The sequence below is a fragment of the Symphalangus syndactylus genome, chromosome 14, assembly GCF_028878055.3.
Source record: "Symphalangus syndactylus isolate Jambi chromosome 14, NHGRI_mSymSyn1-v2.1_pri, whole genome shotgun sequence".
NCBI classification, from domain to species: domain Eukaryota; kingdom Metazoa; phylum Chordata; class Mammalia; order Primates; family Hylobatidae; genus Symphalangus; species Symphalangus syndactylus.
Window position 1 is genome coordinate 76,436,373 of NC_072436.2, and position 19,075 is coordinate 76,455,447.

The window sequence follows — 19,075 nt, forward strand, 5'->3', positions numbered from 1 at the left end:
TTGCATTAGCCTACAGTGGGGCAAAATCATCTAACACAAAGCCTGTTTTGTAATAAGTGTTGACTATTTCATGTGATTTATTGAATACCATACTGAAAGTAAAAAACAGAATGGTTGTATGAGTACTCACCATTAACACACACAGCTGAAACAACACTGGGCCTCAAGAATGTTTGAAGTATTGAACTAAAATTAATTGCTGGATGATGAGGATGCTACATCAACAGGGTCATCAATTTCTCTCTCTTCTGATGAGGCTGGAGAATCATTGGTAGAAGGCACTGGAGCAGAGACACTTGTTGATATTAAATTCAAAGTATGGTCTCTACTGAATGTGTATAGCTTTCACACCACCATAATGTTAAAAAATCATGTGTTAAGCCATCATAAGTCAGGGACCATCTGTACATATGCTGATACACATATGTACAGTTGCTACTCATCATTAATGAATTCAGTATTCATGAATTTGCCTGATCGCTAAAAGGTATTCATAACCTCAAAATCAATACTGTTGTGGTCATTCATGGACACTCACAGAGTGGCCAAAAATTGAGTCACCTGATGCATATGTTCTCAGATGAGGTCGTGCTCTCTACCCACTTGTTTCAGCTCTCATACTGTAAATAAACATCTTTTTTGCAGTCTATATAGTGCCATGTTTTTTGCTTTTTGTTGGTGATTTCACTGTTTAAAATGACTCTCAAGCATAGTGATAAAGTGCTGCCTAGTGTCCCTAATCACAAAAAGGCTGCAATGTGCCTTATAGAGAAAATACATGTGTTAAATAAGCTCAACAGAATAAATATATTGTAGTAGTTATAGCAATGAAAAGAAACAAACTAATCCAACAACATTAATAAATCTCACAGATATTATAGTGAGAAGAAGCTGGATGTAAAAGAGTATAAAGTTGTGGAAGAATCACTAATCTAAGGTTAAACAAAATCAAAACACTGGTTGCCTCTGAAAGAATAAGAGACACGAGACAATCTTCTGGAGAGATGAAAATGTCCTGTGTTCATGATAGTATTGTGGGTTACATTAATATATTCATTTGTCAAAGTTGTACAACTAATACAAGTTACTTCAAAAAAACTGTTAAAAATAACAATCGAGGTGGGGAGTGGGTGAAGGTATAGGTGATGTAAGAGTGACAGACAATTGATCGTTGTTGAAGCTAGATATAGAGTACATACATTATTCTGTTTGCTTTACATATGTTTGAAACTTTCCATAATGCAAAGGTTTTTTAAAAAAAGAGAGATATAAGAGATACATCAACCAATGTCATGTATATTCCTTATTTGGATCTCAATTTTTAAAAACTGGATATTTGAGAGTATTGAGAAAATATTTGGGGTTTTTACTTTTAGGTGTGATAGTGTTATTGTGCTTATGCTTTTAAAAAAAGATATCCCCCTTTTTAGAATCACATACGGATATACAAAATAAATTTTAGGGCATCTGGGATTTGTATCAAAATAAACCAGTGGGTGTGGTGGAGGTAAAGATAAAACAAGATTGACAAAGAATTGAAACTATGGAAGTTGGATGATGGGTACATGGGGTTCATTAGACTATTCTTTCTCCTTCTGTTTGTTTTGAAAGTTTCTATAACAAGAATATTTTTAAATTGTGCATTAAAAAAAAATCTCCCATCAACTGAAAAACTCCAGGCTGGCTAGGTCTAGCCAAATGGATAGAACTGCACTTATGCTAATACTACATGATACTGATTTTATCTGAGAAGAGACAAGACGAAGGGCAGGAGCCTGAGCTGGTAACACTAGAAGTGGGCGTGGGGTGACTCAGGTCGGGAGGCTGGAGCCTGGGTGCTTTTTATGTTGACGAAGTGGGGTGGAGTTGTGAAGAAATATCCCTGAGAGGTAACTGTGGAGGCTGGAGGAGCAGGAGGAGACACAGGATGATTAAGGCAAAGTGTGAAACTGCTTGGGGGGATTATGTGACAAAATATTAAGAGCAGTACCGTTGGGGAAAGCTAGTTCTGCGGAATCAGTCTCCAAAAACGCAGAACTCAAATAGGAAAGTTTAATTGGCAAAATCCAGGATTACTGTACTCAGGTCCATAAAGAGATTTAAAACAAAAACGGAGGCGTTTAGGGCATAACTTGCTACTTGAGCTTCTAGAGTAACTTGGAGAACTAGAGGAAACTAACGAGAAAGGATTGGGTTATGTGGGCACCCAGCTGGAGGGACGAAATAGGGAGAATTAAACTGAGCTTTATGAGTTTATATTATTTTAATTTACCAAATTTAAATATAGTTGTTACCCTAAGCTCTCTCCTGACCCTGTTCCAGATCTCCAGGATTCTCTAACAGTGTAATAAGAGTTTCTACATTACAAATCTGGAGATGGGGATGCCTAACTGACAGTATGTTTCTTTTCTACTTAAACATGAATAAAGTAGCATTTTAGAGAGTCAGATGTGTTCTTACAAGTATCCCTGAAATACTTTTAGAAAAAGAGTAACGTAGGTAGTTATGGCAAAGTGTCGGAAATAATTTTCAAAAATGAATGGAAAATAGGTTCCTACATCATGGCAGACTGAGCTAATGGAAGCCACCTTTTCCGATACGAATATGTAGAAACACTGGGTAAATATAACCACTAAAACAACAATGAAATACATAACTGAGCTTGAGAGAAAGAAAAATTCCTGTTATCAGAAAAAAAAAAAAAAAAAGCTGGGGATGGTAGAGTGGGGGGTAGGGATAGACTCAAAGCCAGAAGCCTGAATATATGCCCTGGCAGCTGGTAGCCAGGGTTTTAATGCCCACATAGGGAGAATACATGTGCTCTTGCATCTGCAGTGCAGGGGCTACAACTGGGATTTCTGCTAATTCCAGGACATAAAGTCCTATAAAAGCTACACAGTCAGCGAAAAGGAGCCAGAAAAGTTTAGTCTGTCAGACTGAACAAGTACCAAGCAGTTTGTTGTCTGCCCTGAGCTCTAGAGAGAGAAAAAGTATTCTCCTGGGAGAAATCTAAACCCAAAGTTGCATAACTGGTGAGTGTAGGGTCTAAATTTCCATTGCCTTTGTGGTAAGAGAATCCCAAGTTGAGAAACTTAGATAAAAACTAGTCCAGGTAGGAGAAAATATTACATATATATATACACATGCATACACAGACACATATTTGATGAATGACTGGTAACTAGAATATATAAAGAACACCTGTAAATCAATAAGAAAAAAAAGAAAGACTATATAATTTGTAAATGGGCAAAATTAAACAGCCTCTTTGAAGACAGGATTTCCAAATGGCCAATATTCTTATAAAAAGTTATTCAGTTGCGTGCACAATCAAGGAAATGTAAATTAAAACTACAGTGTTGGGGATGGGCACAGTGGCTCATGCCTGTAATCCCAACACTTTGAGAGGCCGAGGTGCGAGGATCAGTTGAGCCCAGGAGTTTGAGACCAGGCTGGGCAACATAGAGAGACTCTGTCTCTACAACAAATAAAAAAATCTTATCTGTATATAGTAGCACAAGCCTGTGGTCCCAGCTACTCAGGAGGCTGAAGTGAGAGGATTGCTTGAGCTTGGGAGGCCACTTCACTCCAGCCTGGGCACAGAGCAGGACCCTGTTTCCAAAAAATAAATAAATAAATAAAACTACAATGAGACACTGCATACTTACTAAAATGAAACCAACAGAAAATAAAATGTTGGTAAGACTGTAAACACATGAATATAAATAAGTATTGACTGCAAAAAGCAATAAAAAGTTGCTTTTCCTCTATACTAATGAATAACTGTAATATATAATGCCCAGCTACATGACCAGAAACCTCCAAATGATCCTTCCTTTCTCTTTCCTTCACCTCTTACATCCAATCAGCATATCAAGCCCTATTCATTTTATCTCTTGAAACATCATTGGTCTCTGCCCCCTTCTTTTGATTCCCCACACTTACTTGGTTTGTGCATCATCTCTCACCTGCATTACTGCATATTCTCTTAGCTAGTCACTCTGTCAAATACTAGTATAATTTTATAGCACTCCTCTGCTTAAAATCTTTCAACAGTTTCTCATTGCCAAACTCTTTTGTCATGACATGGCATATACGACTTCTATGATCTGGTCTCAGAAACTTCCTGACCTGGCCCATGTCACACCTTATGATCTGGCCATACTGAACTGCTTGTAGTTCTTTAAGTGGACTGTTACTTCACTCTTCCCATGTCTTTTTTAACATCGCAAGCTCTGCCGAAATGTCTTTGTTCAGCTTGTGAGCACCTACTCATTTTTTAGGATTCAGCTCAATTGCCACCTCCTCTTTGAAATGTTTTTCTGACTTTATTCTCATGTAAAATTGATTATTCCCTTCTCTGCATTTCCCCTTTCCTAAACATCAAAAAGCTTAGGACCAGCTGGGCGCGGTGGCTCACGCCTTTAATCCCAGCACTTTGGGAGGCTGAGGCGGGTGGATCACGAGATCAGGAGTTCGAGACCAGACTGGCTAACATGGTGAAACCCCATCTCTACTAAAAATACAAAAATTAGCTGGGCGCGGTGGTGGGCGCCTGTAATTCCAGTTACTCCGGAGACTGAGGCAGGAGAATTGCTTGAACCAGGGAGGCGGAGGTTGCAGTAAGCGAGATCGTGCCACTGCACTCCAGCCTGGGTGTCAGAGCAAGACTCCATCTCGGGAGAAAAATTTAAAAATAAAAGCTTAGGACCAAGACTAATTAATCTTTGTATCCATAGTCTGGCACCATAGTATGTGCTCAGTAAGTATTCCATGAAAGAATACATGAAATTTGAGATACAAAAATTTAAATAATTAGTCTATCAGCAAATACATCTATTTTAGGGATGAAAACACAATCTAAATCTTCTCTTTATGGGTTTTCCACTTCTCTCAATTCACAGTATTATTTAAAATTCGAAAATAACTGCTTGTGTATATGTTGATTGCACTAATACTGAGAATTTATAGGCTGCATTCTTTGGTGTACAAGCAGACTCCTTTAAAGCATTGAAATTTTAACTGCCTTGTCTTTGACATTTTCTAAATATATCTAAAATGTCAGAGCCAGCATTTGGGGCCTACAAATCTTTTGAGTGAAAGCCCAGGCCTTCAAATTATGTGCCATTCACAGGTTTAAAATAGGAACATGTTCTATGTTGACTACGAGCTATTTGGAGACTTTGAGGACATCAGGAGAGAATAATTTTATTTTTGGGAGAAATATTGGAGGTAAGAATTCTGAGAGATAACCTACTTATAATCTGAATATTAAACACACAGGCACACGCACACACACACACACACACAACTTTATCACTCTCAAATCCCAAGAATGTCAGTAAGAGTCCAATAGGCAGTCTAGGGTCAGTATAAACCGTGAGAAATTTGTACTAAACATGGGAAGATATGTTCATTTGAAGTGGATGAAATATTTGCAGTGAAAGGAGCAAAATAAGTTTGCAGCAGTTTCTTCAAGTTATAAGAAAAGACGTGTATCTAATTTCCTCTTCCTCATTTACTAGCAAATTATATTTATTTCATGTTGTTTTAGAAATGACATCAATATTGTGATTTTTCCTTATGTTCTTATCCCAAACACTGTTTTCATGTTTGTTTGAGGAAAGAGTAGAAACACAGTTTTAGTTGATTTTGATATAGTCAGATTATACAGGAAACTTGAAGTTTACTGAGCAACATCCATAGATCAAAAACTTTTTAGAATTTAAGAGATCCAAAAAACTTTAGTCCCCCAGGATTCACTTTCTTACTGAAATGACTAGATGGCTGAATATACCAAATTGGAAACTGCAGATAAGCAACAAAAGGATAGCCCCTCTGGTGAAAGAAATGTAGGTATTTAACTAGATATGTAGACTGAGCATGTGGTAATTGGAGGTGCACTCATTTTCCACGACTGAACTGTCCTGAATTCAAAGGACTGTAGATTCTGAAGAACTGTACAGAACTGTATGGTGGAGGTAAAGTCACAATTTCACAAAGGAATTTACAGATTTTGATATATAAGTGAATGTCATCATGATTTTCCACACCTGACTTTGGAGAACAAACCTGAACTTATGTCTAACCTGTGGGCCATCTACCTTATTATTGTGGTTTGGTTTCAAAGTACTACATATTGACTGAGCATTTGCTGCATTCCAAGGCTGGGCTAAGCACTTTACATGTATTTTCTCCTTCAAGAAAAACTAATTAAACTAATAGTAAATGATGCCCACATGAAAGATGCTGTATCCCTGGAATTTTAGTGACAAATATAGGAACCTCACAACTATGTTGAAATGCAGGTGGATCTACCTGATTCTGAGAAATATACTCTATTTCATGAAACTTCTAAACTTCTATAGGCTTTTGAGTCTGATTAGGTTCAGCTATACATAACACAGTACAAAACAGCAATGTCTTTATACAACATATAAGTTTGTTTCTTGGCTGGGTATGGTGGCTCACACCTGTAATCCCAGCACTTTGGGAGGCTGAGGTGGGAGGATTGCTTGGGCCCAGGAGTTCAATACCAGCCTGGGCAATATAGCAAGACTCTGTCTCTATTTTTTTAATATAAAAAATTTAAAAAAATAAAAACAAAACAAGTTTGTTTCTCACTTAAAAGAAGTCAGGAGGTAGAGTCCAGAGCTGGTATGTCAGCTCCACGGTCATTAGGGACATAGATATCTTCCATATTTCTGCTTCTCCATTCAAGCTTTTTATTTTTAAGATTTCATTTTATCTCCAGTATTGACTTCTTAGCCGTATCTGTTTTTTTCATTTTGATGACTGCTCTAAGGTTTAGCTTATGCATTTTTAACTCATCACGATTTACCTTCAAATAATAGTATAATACTTTGTGTGTAATATAAGACCTTTCTATATAATTCCACTTCCTCCTTCCATCCTTTGAGCTATTGTTATCAAACTACATGTTTGAAGACTTCAGCTAGAATTTTGTCCCTTATATATAAATGCTGACAGAAATCTTTAATTATGAACCTGAAAATACAGTCTTGTCATTTTTATTTTAAAGTCAGTTATCTTTTTTAAAAAAATTTTAAGTCGGGGGAGAAGTTTTTTATAATTACTCATATTTATCATTTCTGGCACTCTTCATTCTTTAATATAAATCCAAGTTTCCAAGAAGTTGCTTTAACATTTCTTGCAGTGCAGTTCTGCTGGTGACATCCTCACAGCTTTTGTTGTCTTAAACTTCATTTTTGAAAGATTATTTTCTCTAACTATAGGATTCTATGTGTCAGGGTGTTTTGTTTGTTTGTTTGTTTTGAGACAAGGTCTCGCTCTGTCACCTAGGCTGGAGTGCAGTGGCACGTTCACAGCTCACTGCAGCCTCGACCTTCTGGGCTCAAGCGATCCTTCCACTTCAGCCTCCGGAGTAGTTGGGACTACTGGCATATGCCACCACGCCCAGCTAAGTTTTGTATTTTTTTGTAGAGACAGGGTTTTGCCATGTTGGCCAGGCTGGTCTCGAACTCCTGAGCTCAAGGGATTCACCCGCCTTGGCCTCCCAGAGTTCTAGGATTATAGGCGTGAGCCACCATGCCAGGCAGGTTTTTTTTTCAGCACTTTGGAAATGCCTTTTCATGGTCTTCTGACTTGCACAGTTTCTGATTAGAAGTCTACTGATATTTGGCTGGGCGCGGTGGCTCATGCCTGTAACCCAGCACTTTGGGAGGCCAAGGTGGGCGGATCACGAGGTCAGGAGATCGAGACCATCCTGGCTAACACGATGAAACCCCGTCTCTACTAAAAATACAAAAAACATTAGCCGGGCATGGTGGCGGCCGCCTGCAGTCCCAGCTAGTCCGGAGGCTGAGGCAGAAGAATGGCGTGAACCCGGGAGGCGGAGCGTGCAGTGAAGCAGAGATGGTGCCACTGCACTCTAGCCTGGGCGACAGAGCGAGACTCCATCTCAAAAAAAAAAAAAATAGTCTACTGATATTTTGTGTTTATTCCTCTATACATAATTTGCCTTTTTCCTCTGGCTGATCATAATATTTTCTTATTATTGGTTTTCAACAATTTAACAGTGATGTCTTTTGCAGTGGTTTTTGGGAGTATGTGTTTACTCTGCTTAGGGGTCATTGAGCTTCTTGAATCTGGGTTTATAATTTTCATCAAACATGAAAATATTTTCAGCTATATTACTTCAAATAATTTTTCTGTCGCCCCTCTGACCCATCTCTCATCTGGAACTCCAATTACACAAATATTAGAGCACTTGGTATTATCCCATAGATCACTGAGACTCTGTTTTGGGGGGTATTTTTTCATTTTTTTTTCTTTGTGTGCTTTCTTTCGGCTAGCTTCTACTGCTATGTCTTCAAGTACACTAATCTTTTCTTCTGAGTGTCTAATTTGCTCTGTGCCTAATCTGCCTCTGAGTGTTAATCCCATCCAGTGAAATTATTTCAGAAGTTGTCATTTTAATTTCTAGAAATTCCATTTTTTATATCTTTGATTTCTCTCAGCATACTGAGCATACTTATTATTATAATTGTTTCAATATTGTTGACTGCTAATTCTATCATATCTGTCATTTGTGGCTTTATGTTGACTGACTCTCCGCCTGGTTGTAGATTACTTTCCTGCTTCTTTGTATGTCCTAGTTCTCCTGCTACTTCCCAGGCATTTTCACAATCTTCCTGCCTACACCTTAAGTGCTGATGTTCTCTAAGGTGCTATTATTGACTCCTTTTTTTCTGCTGTGCATACTCTCCATGGGTGATCTCATCCATTGCCATAATTTCAACAGCCATTTATATGATGGTATATTCCAGTTGTATCTTCTGCTGCCCAAATCTGTCTCCAGGGCACAAGAGTCATGTACATAACTGATCACTAGCTCATAAGCACACAGTCCAAAAATCTGGGATCCATCGTTGGCTTCTTCCTTGCAGTAGACACTGTGGTCCACTTCTCAGACTCCATGCTTCTTTTTCTGAGTAATCAGCTCAATTTTCACTGGGACATTTGCACCTCCTCATCATAGCTTTGGTAGAAGCTGACTTCTATGGCTCTAAGGGTACGCACCTGTCTTCATCCTAAGATAATTATCCTTGTGCCATCTCCTGGCAGCCATTTTTGGTTTATGTAGGGACATGTGACTAAATCATTGAGGCTTCTGGGAAAGGAGTTTTCTTTCCTTTACAAAAGAGCTTCCAAAAGTGAATCTTTTTCTTATTTCTTCTTGGACCTAAATAGCGAAACTTAAAGCTACACAAGTTTTTGGCAACCGCCATTCACGATAAAGCTAATACTACAGAAGAAAAAGCAATTAAAATGAGGAAAAAAAAGTGCCTTTAATGACATCTCCGATTTGTTGAATCAGTCATCCCTATAGACTGCCTTTTTCCTGAACTTTCTAGCTAGATGGTTCAATAAATCTCCTTTATTAGTTAAGCCAGTTAGAGCTGGGTTTTCTGCTGCTTTCAACCACAAGCATCATAATTCATAACTTTACTTTTCCCTTCACCCCCAAACCTAGGCAGTTAGTCACGATGTTCTATATTCTATCCCCTGAATAGTGTCTGATTGCCCTCAGTTTTCTCTTCTGCCACTGCCTTACCTTAGTTCAGTCTCTCATGGTTTTTTCCCCTGTAATACTGTAACAGGTCCCATACATGCCACACTCCATAGAGTGATCTTTCTAAAATGCCTATCTTATCAAAATTTCATCTGCTTACAATCCTTGTGCGGCTTCCCATTGTTTCCAGGAAAAGGTCCATGTTCCTTAGCATATTGTGCAAGATTCTTCATTATCTAAGCTGTCTCCCTTACCTTTTTCAGTGTCTCCTCCTGCCACTCCCCCAACTCCATTCTACTGCCAGCAATGCAACTATTTGCTGAACCAAAATACGTTTGGGTCTCACACCTCTAGGTATTTGCACTTGATGCTCTCCCCAACACCACCCCCGATGCTCTCACCCACCTCTCTCTTCCTCCTCCCCTACCAAAATGCACAAACATGCTAATTCCTAGTTATCTCAAGTGATCTTTGAAGCATTTCCTGATTTTGCCCACATCTGTGGGTAGCTGTGCATTTTCCTATTGTAGTACTTCTCAAATTAAGTCTATTTACCTGTCTCCTCCTTTGCATAGTAAGCACTCTGAAAATAAGAATGTTTCTTTTACATTTTTGTATCTCTATTTCTGGGGCTCAAAACAGTGCCTAGCACAAGTAGACACTCAACAAGCATTTTTTGAATGAGCGTATAATTATATAGTCTGTAGATATAAGGATTTCTGATCTTGAGACTCTCTGAAAGCCTTGCTCCAAAGTGTGTCTGATTCCTAAGCATTAATCTTTTTCTTCCAGGGTGTGGGGTTCTAGGTAGGCAGAGAAGGAAAACAAAAACGCTCAGGACGCGTTGCCTTTAGCTCTCTGGAGAGCCAGTAATGTGTCCTGCCTTTCTCCACCCTCCTCCCTACCACCTATCCACACCTGGGTGCCCAAGATGGGTGTAGACTTAGCTGACCAGCCCAACAACATACTCATACCTTGGTTCAGACTGCTCTTATTACCAAACTAAAGTTGGCCAATACACATAAACAATTTTCAACTTGTCTTTTGAACGTATACTTTATGAAATTTGTATGTCTTAAAAACTGTAGGCCTTAAAATGAAAGAACCCGGATTCTTTTATAGTAATCAAGTAAAATACAGGGGTCTTAATCCTGTACTTTGCCTTTGCTAATCTTAAAGTTAGATGTGACTAACTGAGCAAAGTAATTAATTACGGGATTTTGATAGTGGCGATATTCCTAAATTTTATAACTTAATTGTTCAATTACTGGAAACAACTACATTTCAACAAGTCTTAGGTAAAGAAAATTGAATTTAGAGATGATTCAATTGAGGGAAGTGAGGGACAGAGGAATTTGTGATTTAGGGTTTGTGGAAGATAAATTACGCAGCAGGGAAGACTGAAATATGGAGAGGAAGTCAGACCTCGCTCGGTACTTATGACTGGTGAGGCTAGGAGTTGGGGGTGGAGCGAAGTAGGAAGGACCGTCTAAGGGCTGGATCCCCAACAACACCTTAATACAAGACCGCCCTTGTTCAGCCAACAGCAGCACTGAACACGTTCGCTAAGTGTGTCGGTGACCCTGGTAACGGTGGGAGGGGGCGGCCCAAACCTCGCCCTCGAGCATGCTCAGTGCAGAGTGAGCCTGGTCGGGTGCTGGACAACAATGCATCCCTTTTTTCTTCAAGCGGAGAACTACAATTCCCAAGAGCCTTCTCGGCGCGGCGACACCGCCTTCCGCTGTGGCCCTGCCCCGTCCCCTCCCTCAGGCCCCGCCCTACGGCTAGACCCCTCCCCTCCCTGCGAGTGTGTGTCAGTGACCCAGAGGCTGTGTGAGGCGGAGGGACCGTCGGGGGGCGCCGCCGCCGCCTCCACCAGCAGCAGCAGCAGCAGCAGCGCCAGCCCCGCGGCGCGGTCGAATTGGTCCCCAGCCCTCCGGGAGCGCACCACAAAGCAGCCCCAACGCCTCTCCCTGCGTCCGCAGCTCCTCAGCGCTCGGCTCCGTGGTCAACTTCCCCTCGCTGGGCTCGGCTGGCTGGCGCGGAGGGCAGCGGTGGAACGGCGGGCGGTCTACTCGCGCTCCCCGCGCACAACAGTTCACCCTTTCGCCTCGGGTCTCGGGGGCCTCTCTGGGATCCCGGCCACCAGCAATTGTCCGGTAAGTGTGGCCGCGGGATGGTTGGCAGCGGGGCCGCCGAGGGGCGCGGGGAGGGCGGGCGCGCAACTTCCTCGGCGGCTTCCCTAGCGGCCAGCCAGCCGGCTCTCCCTGCCCGCCTGCGCGCCCCCGCGCCCCCGCGGCGGCGGGGAGCGGAGTTTGCGGCGCCTCCATCCCGCGCCCTGGCTGGAGGAAGCGCCTTTGTCAGGAACCGACCCTGTGCGGCCTCCCCCTCCGCCCGGGAGCGGGGCGCGCGGCGGCCAACTCTGAGCCCCGCGCTTGGCTGGCTGAGCGCTCCGGCTGCGAGAGGGGAGCTCTGCGGGTGGCGGGGAGGAGAGGGAAATGAGAGAAACAAAAGGGGCGGTGGGTTTCCCTTTTGTTTGTGCGGATCTGATAACTTCTTTTCCTCCCTTACATAACGCAGACTTCAAGTTAGTCATTCTTTTTATTGTTATGATTGTTGTCATCATCTCTGCGCGTCTTTCACATTTCCTTTCATCTTTGGATCTCAGAGCATTTTAAACACACTAATTAATTTCACTCCCGGGTCCCCTAGGAAACAAGTTAATACGTCCGTTTCCCTAAGTGGGTAAACTGAGGTCGTGAAAAGCTCTCTAATTGATGGATATGCTTGATCTTCTACCGCGCCTGGTGTCTGAGGATATGAAAGCGTTTATGAGGAAGAACCCGTTCTCCAAAGCCCCGTGGAAAAGTTAAAGATACTCATTTTACTTACAGGTTAACTGAAGTCCAAAAGATGTCTAGGTAATTGTTACGTAGTTCAAACCATAATTCTTCTTACATAGTGTTTGAATCTTAAAACCTCTAAAGACTTAGTGAAAAATGCCCCGAGTAGGGAAATTAATGTAAATCATAAACTCATGTCACCGTCTACTTTTATTTTTGTACGTGCAGGTCTGTTAGAGGCAAGAGAGCAAGAATGGGACAGAGGGCAGAGGTTTTTAAAAAATGTACATTTAACAGATTTTAATCACTACACACAAGGAAATGTGCCTTGGTTTTAACAGCACCAACAATATTCCTGTCGTTTAGTCATCAAACAGTATATCAACAAATATTATTGAGAACTTTGTTCATAAGGTGCTGGTTGTGCTAAAAACTGAAGCTTTATATATAAGAAAAGGTCATGTGTTTCGGTTCACAGGCTCTTTACTTTTTCTTTCTCTGCAGAATGTTACTTTGTTTTCATTGCACATGATCTTTTGTTTCAGAAATGGCATTGTCCTTTACTGTGTTGAATATGTATTACTCTTACACTTAAGGATAAATGAATTTATTATTCAGTTCGCAAAATAGGGTGAATTTAAAATATTTTAATTGTGGTAAAGTTTCACTTTATTCAGTTCTGTTTCAGTTTACGATGCGTTTTCTTTATAGCCAACAAAATATTTTCTGAGTGATAAGATTTACATGTCTCGAAACATTGTTCTTATTGTACAAATACAGCATATGAATTCCTTATGTTTTTTAATTTATACCAACAAACTCTTCTGGAGAAAAATCTTTAACTCTGAGGACCTTATTTATTTTGTGAGGTTTCATTTCTTCGGTACCAAACTGGAAAGTACCAAAAACTTAAATCAAGCATCACTTCTACTAGCTCTTTCCTCAGGTAAATAATAATCAGAACTGTAGTAATAGTGAATAGTTTCACTTACTCTAAATTCTCTTAAATTTAATTTTGTATTGTATAGTTGTCCTTACATTTTAGATTTTGGTGGTTGCATCAGAAAATGAAAGTGAGATGTTCGTTATTTTATTTTTTTTTCCCAAAGCCTTCTAACCTGTTCCCTTTCTATAGTATGTTAAAAGAGATCTTGAATTTAAAATAAATAATTGGAAAGTAGAACAGTTATATGTATGCAAAGTTGCATGTAGTGAAGTGGTTATAATGTCGCATGTAGTGAATGTACAGGTTTTAAAGAGGAAACTATCACCTGGCTTTTTATTAGCATGGTAGAAGTGCCGTAATGTAATAGTAGTGGTATTTATTTGCTTCTAAAAAGTAAGCTGGAAATTTGCCTCAGTGGAATTTGTAGGGGGAAGGAATCCATCCTTTCCTTAAGATTGGCATTTAAATGTTCTTACAGTTGGTTATGTTGAACTTTCTCTGTGGTATTTTCAAGCCAGATTTACCAGGGACATTTGTACGTTAAGGAAGCTATTAACACTGTCTTGGCTCAGTCACTGGAATCCGCAGGCAGAAGTTAGTGTTGACTGGCGAAGTCTGGCTTTGCAGGTTTCATAATTTCTTTGAGACCCCTTAAAGGAAATGACTGAAAAGTACGGGGTAGGAGGTTAGTCTAGTACTGCCAAATGCCACTGAGGCAAGTTTCAAAGGGGAAGCCAAAGGATGTTTCCATTTGATTTAACTTCAGCCTCTCCTGGGTTGTCAGAATGTCACTTTTGTATTTTAAGAGTTCTATCATTTCAGAATATGATTTATTATGGTTTTCTAGTAGGTCAGGTGATAAGGACTGTAGATAGTCATTATGCTTCGTGGACAACTAATGTTTTTAGGCAGAAGCTTCTATAGCTGATAAAGATTTTAAGCCAAGGACTTAGAATTGAAAACTAACACATACATACACATTTTACCATAATACATCAATGTAGACCTATCCTAGTATTTATTAGGTTAGAAAGGCTTTTTGGATTATTTTATTATGCAGATATATTTAACTGTAAATATTAAAATTTCATAATGACTAATATATGATGGCACTGAGGTGGCTTTAGGAGCTCCTTTGCGGGGGGAGAAAAAAAAACATGTTGTTCCAAAAGTTACAGTTATGTCTTTGAGGAGAGTAAAGCAGATTTAAAAGCCAGTGAAAAAAGGAAGAAAATCAACAAAGTGAAGAAAATCTGATGAAGATGTTTTTAAATAATACAATATAAAGATTCTTGGCAGCATTTATATATAAGGGACAAAATTCTAGTTGAAGTCTATAAACAGTGAATTCCACTTAGCACTTTCTGTTTATAGATTTCTAGCCATCTTTTCCAGATTCCCTCTGAATATATTACACAGGCAAAGTAAATAGAAGTCATTCTTTCAAGGGATTTGGGTTCTTGGAGATTTTTTTACACTTGTGGTAGTGGGGGAGGGGAAGTGCTTATTATATTTTCTTAGTTTAAGTGTGACCTGTGCCATAGAATATTTCCCTAGACTAATGTGTGGGAACCTCACATTGACATTGACAAGAAATATTGGTCATTGAAAGATCTCATATGATTTCAAGTTCTGCACTAGCTTTTTTTTTTTTTTTTTTTTTGCATGTTGTCTTGAGTAGATCACTTCAATTTTTCCTTCAGAGACTGAAAATAACTGCCTAACATATTATGTTTAGTAGGTCCTAAATACTTTTTGTTGTTTAATGAATTTACAGGTAATAAAGAGAAAACACAGTGTTTCTTGAATGGATGTCAGGGAATTTCTAATTTTTTTTTTTGATAGAAAAAAGTAATCAAAACATAAACATCTGATTGGAGTCTTTCAATTAGCATAGGCACCTTCAGAAATAAGCCTAGAGGAAGAGAGCTTCATCTGGTGGTTTAACAGAAATGAGTTGTAAATGACTCTTAAGAAGAATTGACAGTTTTTCAGAATGTTGTACCAGATGTTTTAGATTCTTTTTGCCACATAAACTCCACTTCAGAGAAATGGGGTTCTACATAGTACTCTTGTATCACCCCTGTAATACCGTTACACCTCAAAATACCAGTTGCAGAAAAATAGAATGTGTTGCTGATGCCTATAAATGGGAAAATCCTGACATCTGTCTTCATCCTCCAGTTAATCTTCATGTAGTTTTTAAAAAAATTAATTCAACACACATGTAATTTACTTCCTTTTCAGAAAATTTGTTGCTAATTTTTATTTTATAACGAGCCTCTTGGGATGTTGCTAATTCTAAAAATATGTAATACCCCCGGTTTCCCACCATCTTCTGCAGTTTCTTTTTCTATTATGTTTTTGGCTACAGTTTTCTTTTTCCCCTAAGCTGTCTAAAATAAGCTAAGAAATGTTTAAATGTAGTTGACAAGAAACACAGTCAGTAATTTATCATGCTAAAATTTCAACATACAAGGTGCAATGAAATCTGTTTTAGGGATAGTACACTTTTGAAGGGGGCTAAAGCAAGGACAGCAAATAAATTTCATTTGGGGTACCAAATCTGATTGTTTAGTGGTGGCTGCCTAGAGTGCTGTGTTTAGAAAACTGGGAGTCCTTGTTCAAACTTAGCAGGAAAGAGTACTGTGAATAGCAATTTCTGCTGTTGGTGAGCGGTGGGCTTTTGGCATGGATGCCAAATACATTCAATATTTATTGATGCCGTTTACATGTCACAGGTCTAGATGCTGATACCTCACAGACTAAAATCTCTGCTTTCGTGGTGTTTACATTCTAATAATAAGACACAAACCATAAAATAAATAAAATACATTGCGTTTTAAGAGAAATGACTGGGCGCAGTTGCTCACACCTGTAATCCTAGCACTTTGAGAGGCTGAGGTGGGAAGATCCCTCTTGTCCAGGAGTTCAAGACCAGCCTAGGCAACATGGTGAGACCTTGTCTCTACAAAGGAGTTTTTTAAGAAATTAACTGGACACGGTCCCAACTACTCAGAAAGCTGAGGTGGGAAGATCACTTAAGCCTGGGAGATTGAGGCTGCAGTGAACCATGATTGCACCACTGCACTCCAGCCTGGGCAACAGAGCGAGACCCTGCCTCAAAACAATAAAAATTAAAAAATAAAAGAAAAATGGGCCAGGCGCGGTGGCTCACGCCTGTAATCCCAGCACTTTGGGAGGCCGAGGCGGGTGGATCACGAGGTCAGGAGATCAAGACCACGGTGAAACCCCGTCTCTACTAAAAATACAAAAAATTAGCCGGGTGCGGTGGCGGGCGCCTGTAGTCCCAGCTACTCCGGAGGCTGAGGCAGGAGAATGGCGTGAACCCGGGAGGCGGAGCTTGCAGTGAGCCAAGATCGTGCCACTGCACTCCAGCCTGGGCGACAGAGCGAGACTCCGTCTCAAAAAAAAAAAAAAAGAAAGAAAGAAAAATGACCTGATTTATTCAAAAAATTAATAGCAGGAAATAGCGAGGGAGAACTATAAGATCAAAAGAGACTTAAGAGGCTTATCCACCAAATGCAATGTATGAACCTTAGTTATATCCTGCTTTGAGCAAACTAACTGTAAAAAGACATTTATTCAAAATTGGGGAAATTGAGACTCTGGATATTTAATGAAAAGGATTTGTCCATTTTTTCAGGTGTGAGAATGTACTTTTTTTTTTTTAAGTGTTCTTTTAGAGATGTATAATAAAGTGTTTACAACTTAAAATGTGCTGTGTGGGTTTTTACTTCAAAATATTGAAAGGGAGAGGAACATAGATGAAACAAGATTGGCCATATATTGAAAATTGCTGAAGGTAGATGCTATATGGATACATGAGGTTTCTTACTTCGTCTTTATTTTTGTGTATGTTTGAAATTTCCCCTAATAAACAGTTTTACACACAAACAGAAAAATAAAGCAGGGAAGGAGAAAGGAGAATAAATGGGATATGTGTATGAGGTTGGGAGGAGGATACAGTTTTTTGTTTTTTGTTTTCGAGATGGAGTTCTGCTGTCGTCACCCAGGCTGGAGTGCAGTGGGGTGTTCTCAACTCACTGCAAACTCTGCTTCCTAGGTTCAAGTGGTTCTCCTACCTCAGCCTCCTGAGTAGCTGGGATTACAGGCACACGCCACCACACCCAGTAGAGTTTTGTTTTTTAGTAGAGACAGGGTTTCACCATGTTGGCCAGACTGGTCTGAAACTCCTGACCTCAAGTGATCACCCACCTCGGCCTTCCAAAGTGCTGGGATTACAGGTGGGAGCCACCACACCTGGCCAAGATGCAGTTTTAAAGGGTAGTGAGAAAAGACTTCATTGAGAAGATGATAAAGAGTTGAGAAAGTGAGTAATGACCTGAAGGAGGTAGCACAGCAAGCCTTGCAGGTCTCCTTGGAGCAAGACATTATACACAGAGGGAATAGTAAGTGCAGTGGCCCTGAGATGAGAGCATGCCTACAACTGCAAGAAACTACAAGAAGACAAGGATGTGAGCCAGGCATAGTGGCTTGCACCTATAGTGCCAGCTACTCAAGAAGCTGAGGTGGGAGGATCACTTGAGCCCAGGAGTTCCAGACCAGTCTGAGCAACATAACCAGATCCTGTCTAAAAAAAAAAAACCAAAAACTAGGGTAACAGGGTGAGTATGAGTACATAAAATCAGCATCAGCATGGGAAAGGAAGGTTAGAGAAGACTAAATTGTGTAGGGCTGGTTATCTATCTTTAAAGGAAAAATATTTTATACACTTATCTAAAATAAGTCTTATACTTTAGAGTAGTCACCGTGGAAATTATACACTTAACAATACTATCATTACTCAGTATTTTTAGAAAAAAAATTTTTTTTTGTCATCTAAGTCAGTTTAAGACACTTGAAAATAGCTCGTTACTTTGTATTTGCTCCTTGTTTTTAAGGAAAAACGGGCTGATTGGCCACGTGATATTTCATGTTATTTATCAGATATGACTCACAGAGGATCTTGACAGAAAGAAAATGGGAAGTAACTTGAGGCTGTTTCTAAAAATCAGATCCAGTCTGAGAAGGCTGTTATTGTTTGTAAAAGTCAGATCCACCCATAGACTAAAAAGGAATTTTAATAATGTTGTGGATAATTGTAGCATCATTTGGAATAAGGGTATATAACCTCTAAGAGTGACTAGTATGGAAGGCACCATACTAATTTGGATATTTTAAGGTCTCACAAAATGCATGCACACACACATACAAGATTATATACAATTCTTAATACCAAGTATTCAAAACAGTCATTTCAGGTAAATTTCATTTATATTCTGCATTCAAGACTAAAGGGATGGTATTTAAAACGCAGTGAAGTTGTTTAACTCATGTCACTATGGCATACACTTGGGGAACTAAAAGACTAACACATGTTAGTGTTAAGAGATGAATCTGGCTCTTAAGTCTTATATTCATGCTTCATTTCTCAGATTAGTAGTTGTTTTGAGAACATTCTGATTTACCATAAAGAACTGTTTTTAATCTTTATTAATAAAGGCATAGAAAAAATTGGATCTCATCTAAATGTTTAAATGCCCCCAAAAACCTCAATAAATATGGATTGTAAAAATCTACTCTCAGGACAATATACATGTAGGATTACTAATTTTGAACAATTACTATACTAGTTCATTCTTTAGAGGTACAGTTTTTCCAACCTGAGAAACTAAACATTTCAGTGATTTTTACTCTCCTGATAAT

At 39.5% G+C, this 19,075-nt stretch overlaps 1 protein-coding gene and 1 long non-coding RNA gene across 13 annotated transcripts in view; one reads left to right on the forward strand and one right to left on the reverse strand.

The window, feature by feature from the left end:
* LOC129462706 (uncharacterized) overlaps positions 1-12,499 on the reverse strand; it is a 152,939-nt gene extending 140,440 nt beyond the window's left edge. For 10 of the 11 annotated variants that reach the window (XR_010115689.1, XR_010115692.1, XR_010115687.1 and 7 more), the window contains exon 1: positions 131-2,365. This is a non-coding gene — a long non-coding RNA (uncharacterized lncRNA). Of the gene's footprint in view, positions 1-130; positions 2,366-12,448 lie in introns of those variants that run through there. The other variant, XR_010115696.1, reaches the window with a different exon arrangement.
* The window catches only part of PELI1 (pellino E3 ubiquitin protein ligase 1), a 61,264-nt gene continuing 53,397 nt past the window's right edge, over positions 11,209-19,075 (forward strand). The window contains exon 1 of one of the 2 annotated variants that reach the window (XM_063617903.1): positions 11,209-11,715. In XM_063617903.1, coding sequence (XP_063473973.1) covers positions 11,224-11,715 — 492 coding nt within the window. In that variant the 5' untranslated portion in view covers positions 11,209-11,223. Of the gene's footprint in view, positions 11,716-12,269; positions 12,478-19,075 lie in introns of those variants that run through there. The other variant, XM_055242927.2, reaches the window with a different exon arrangement.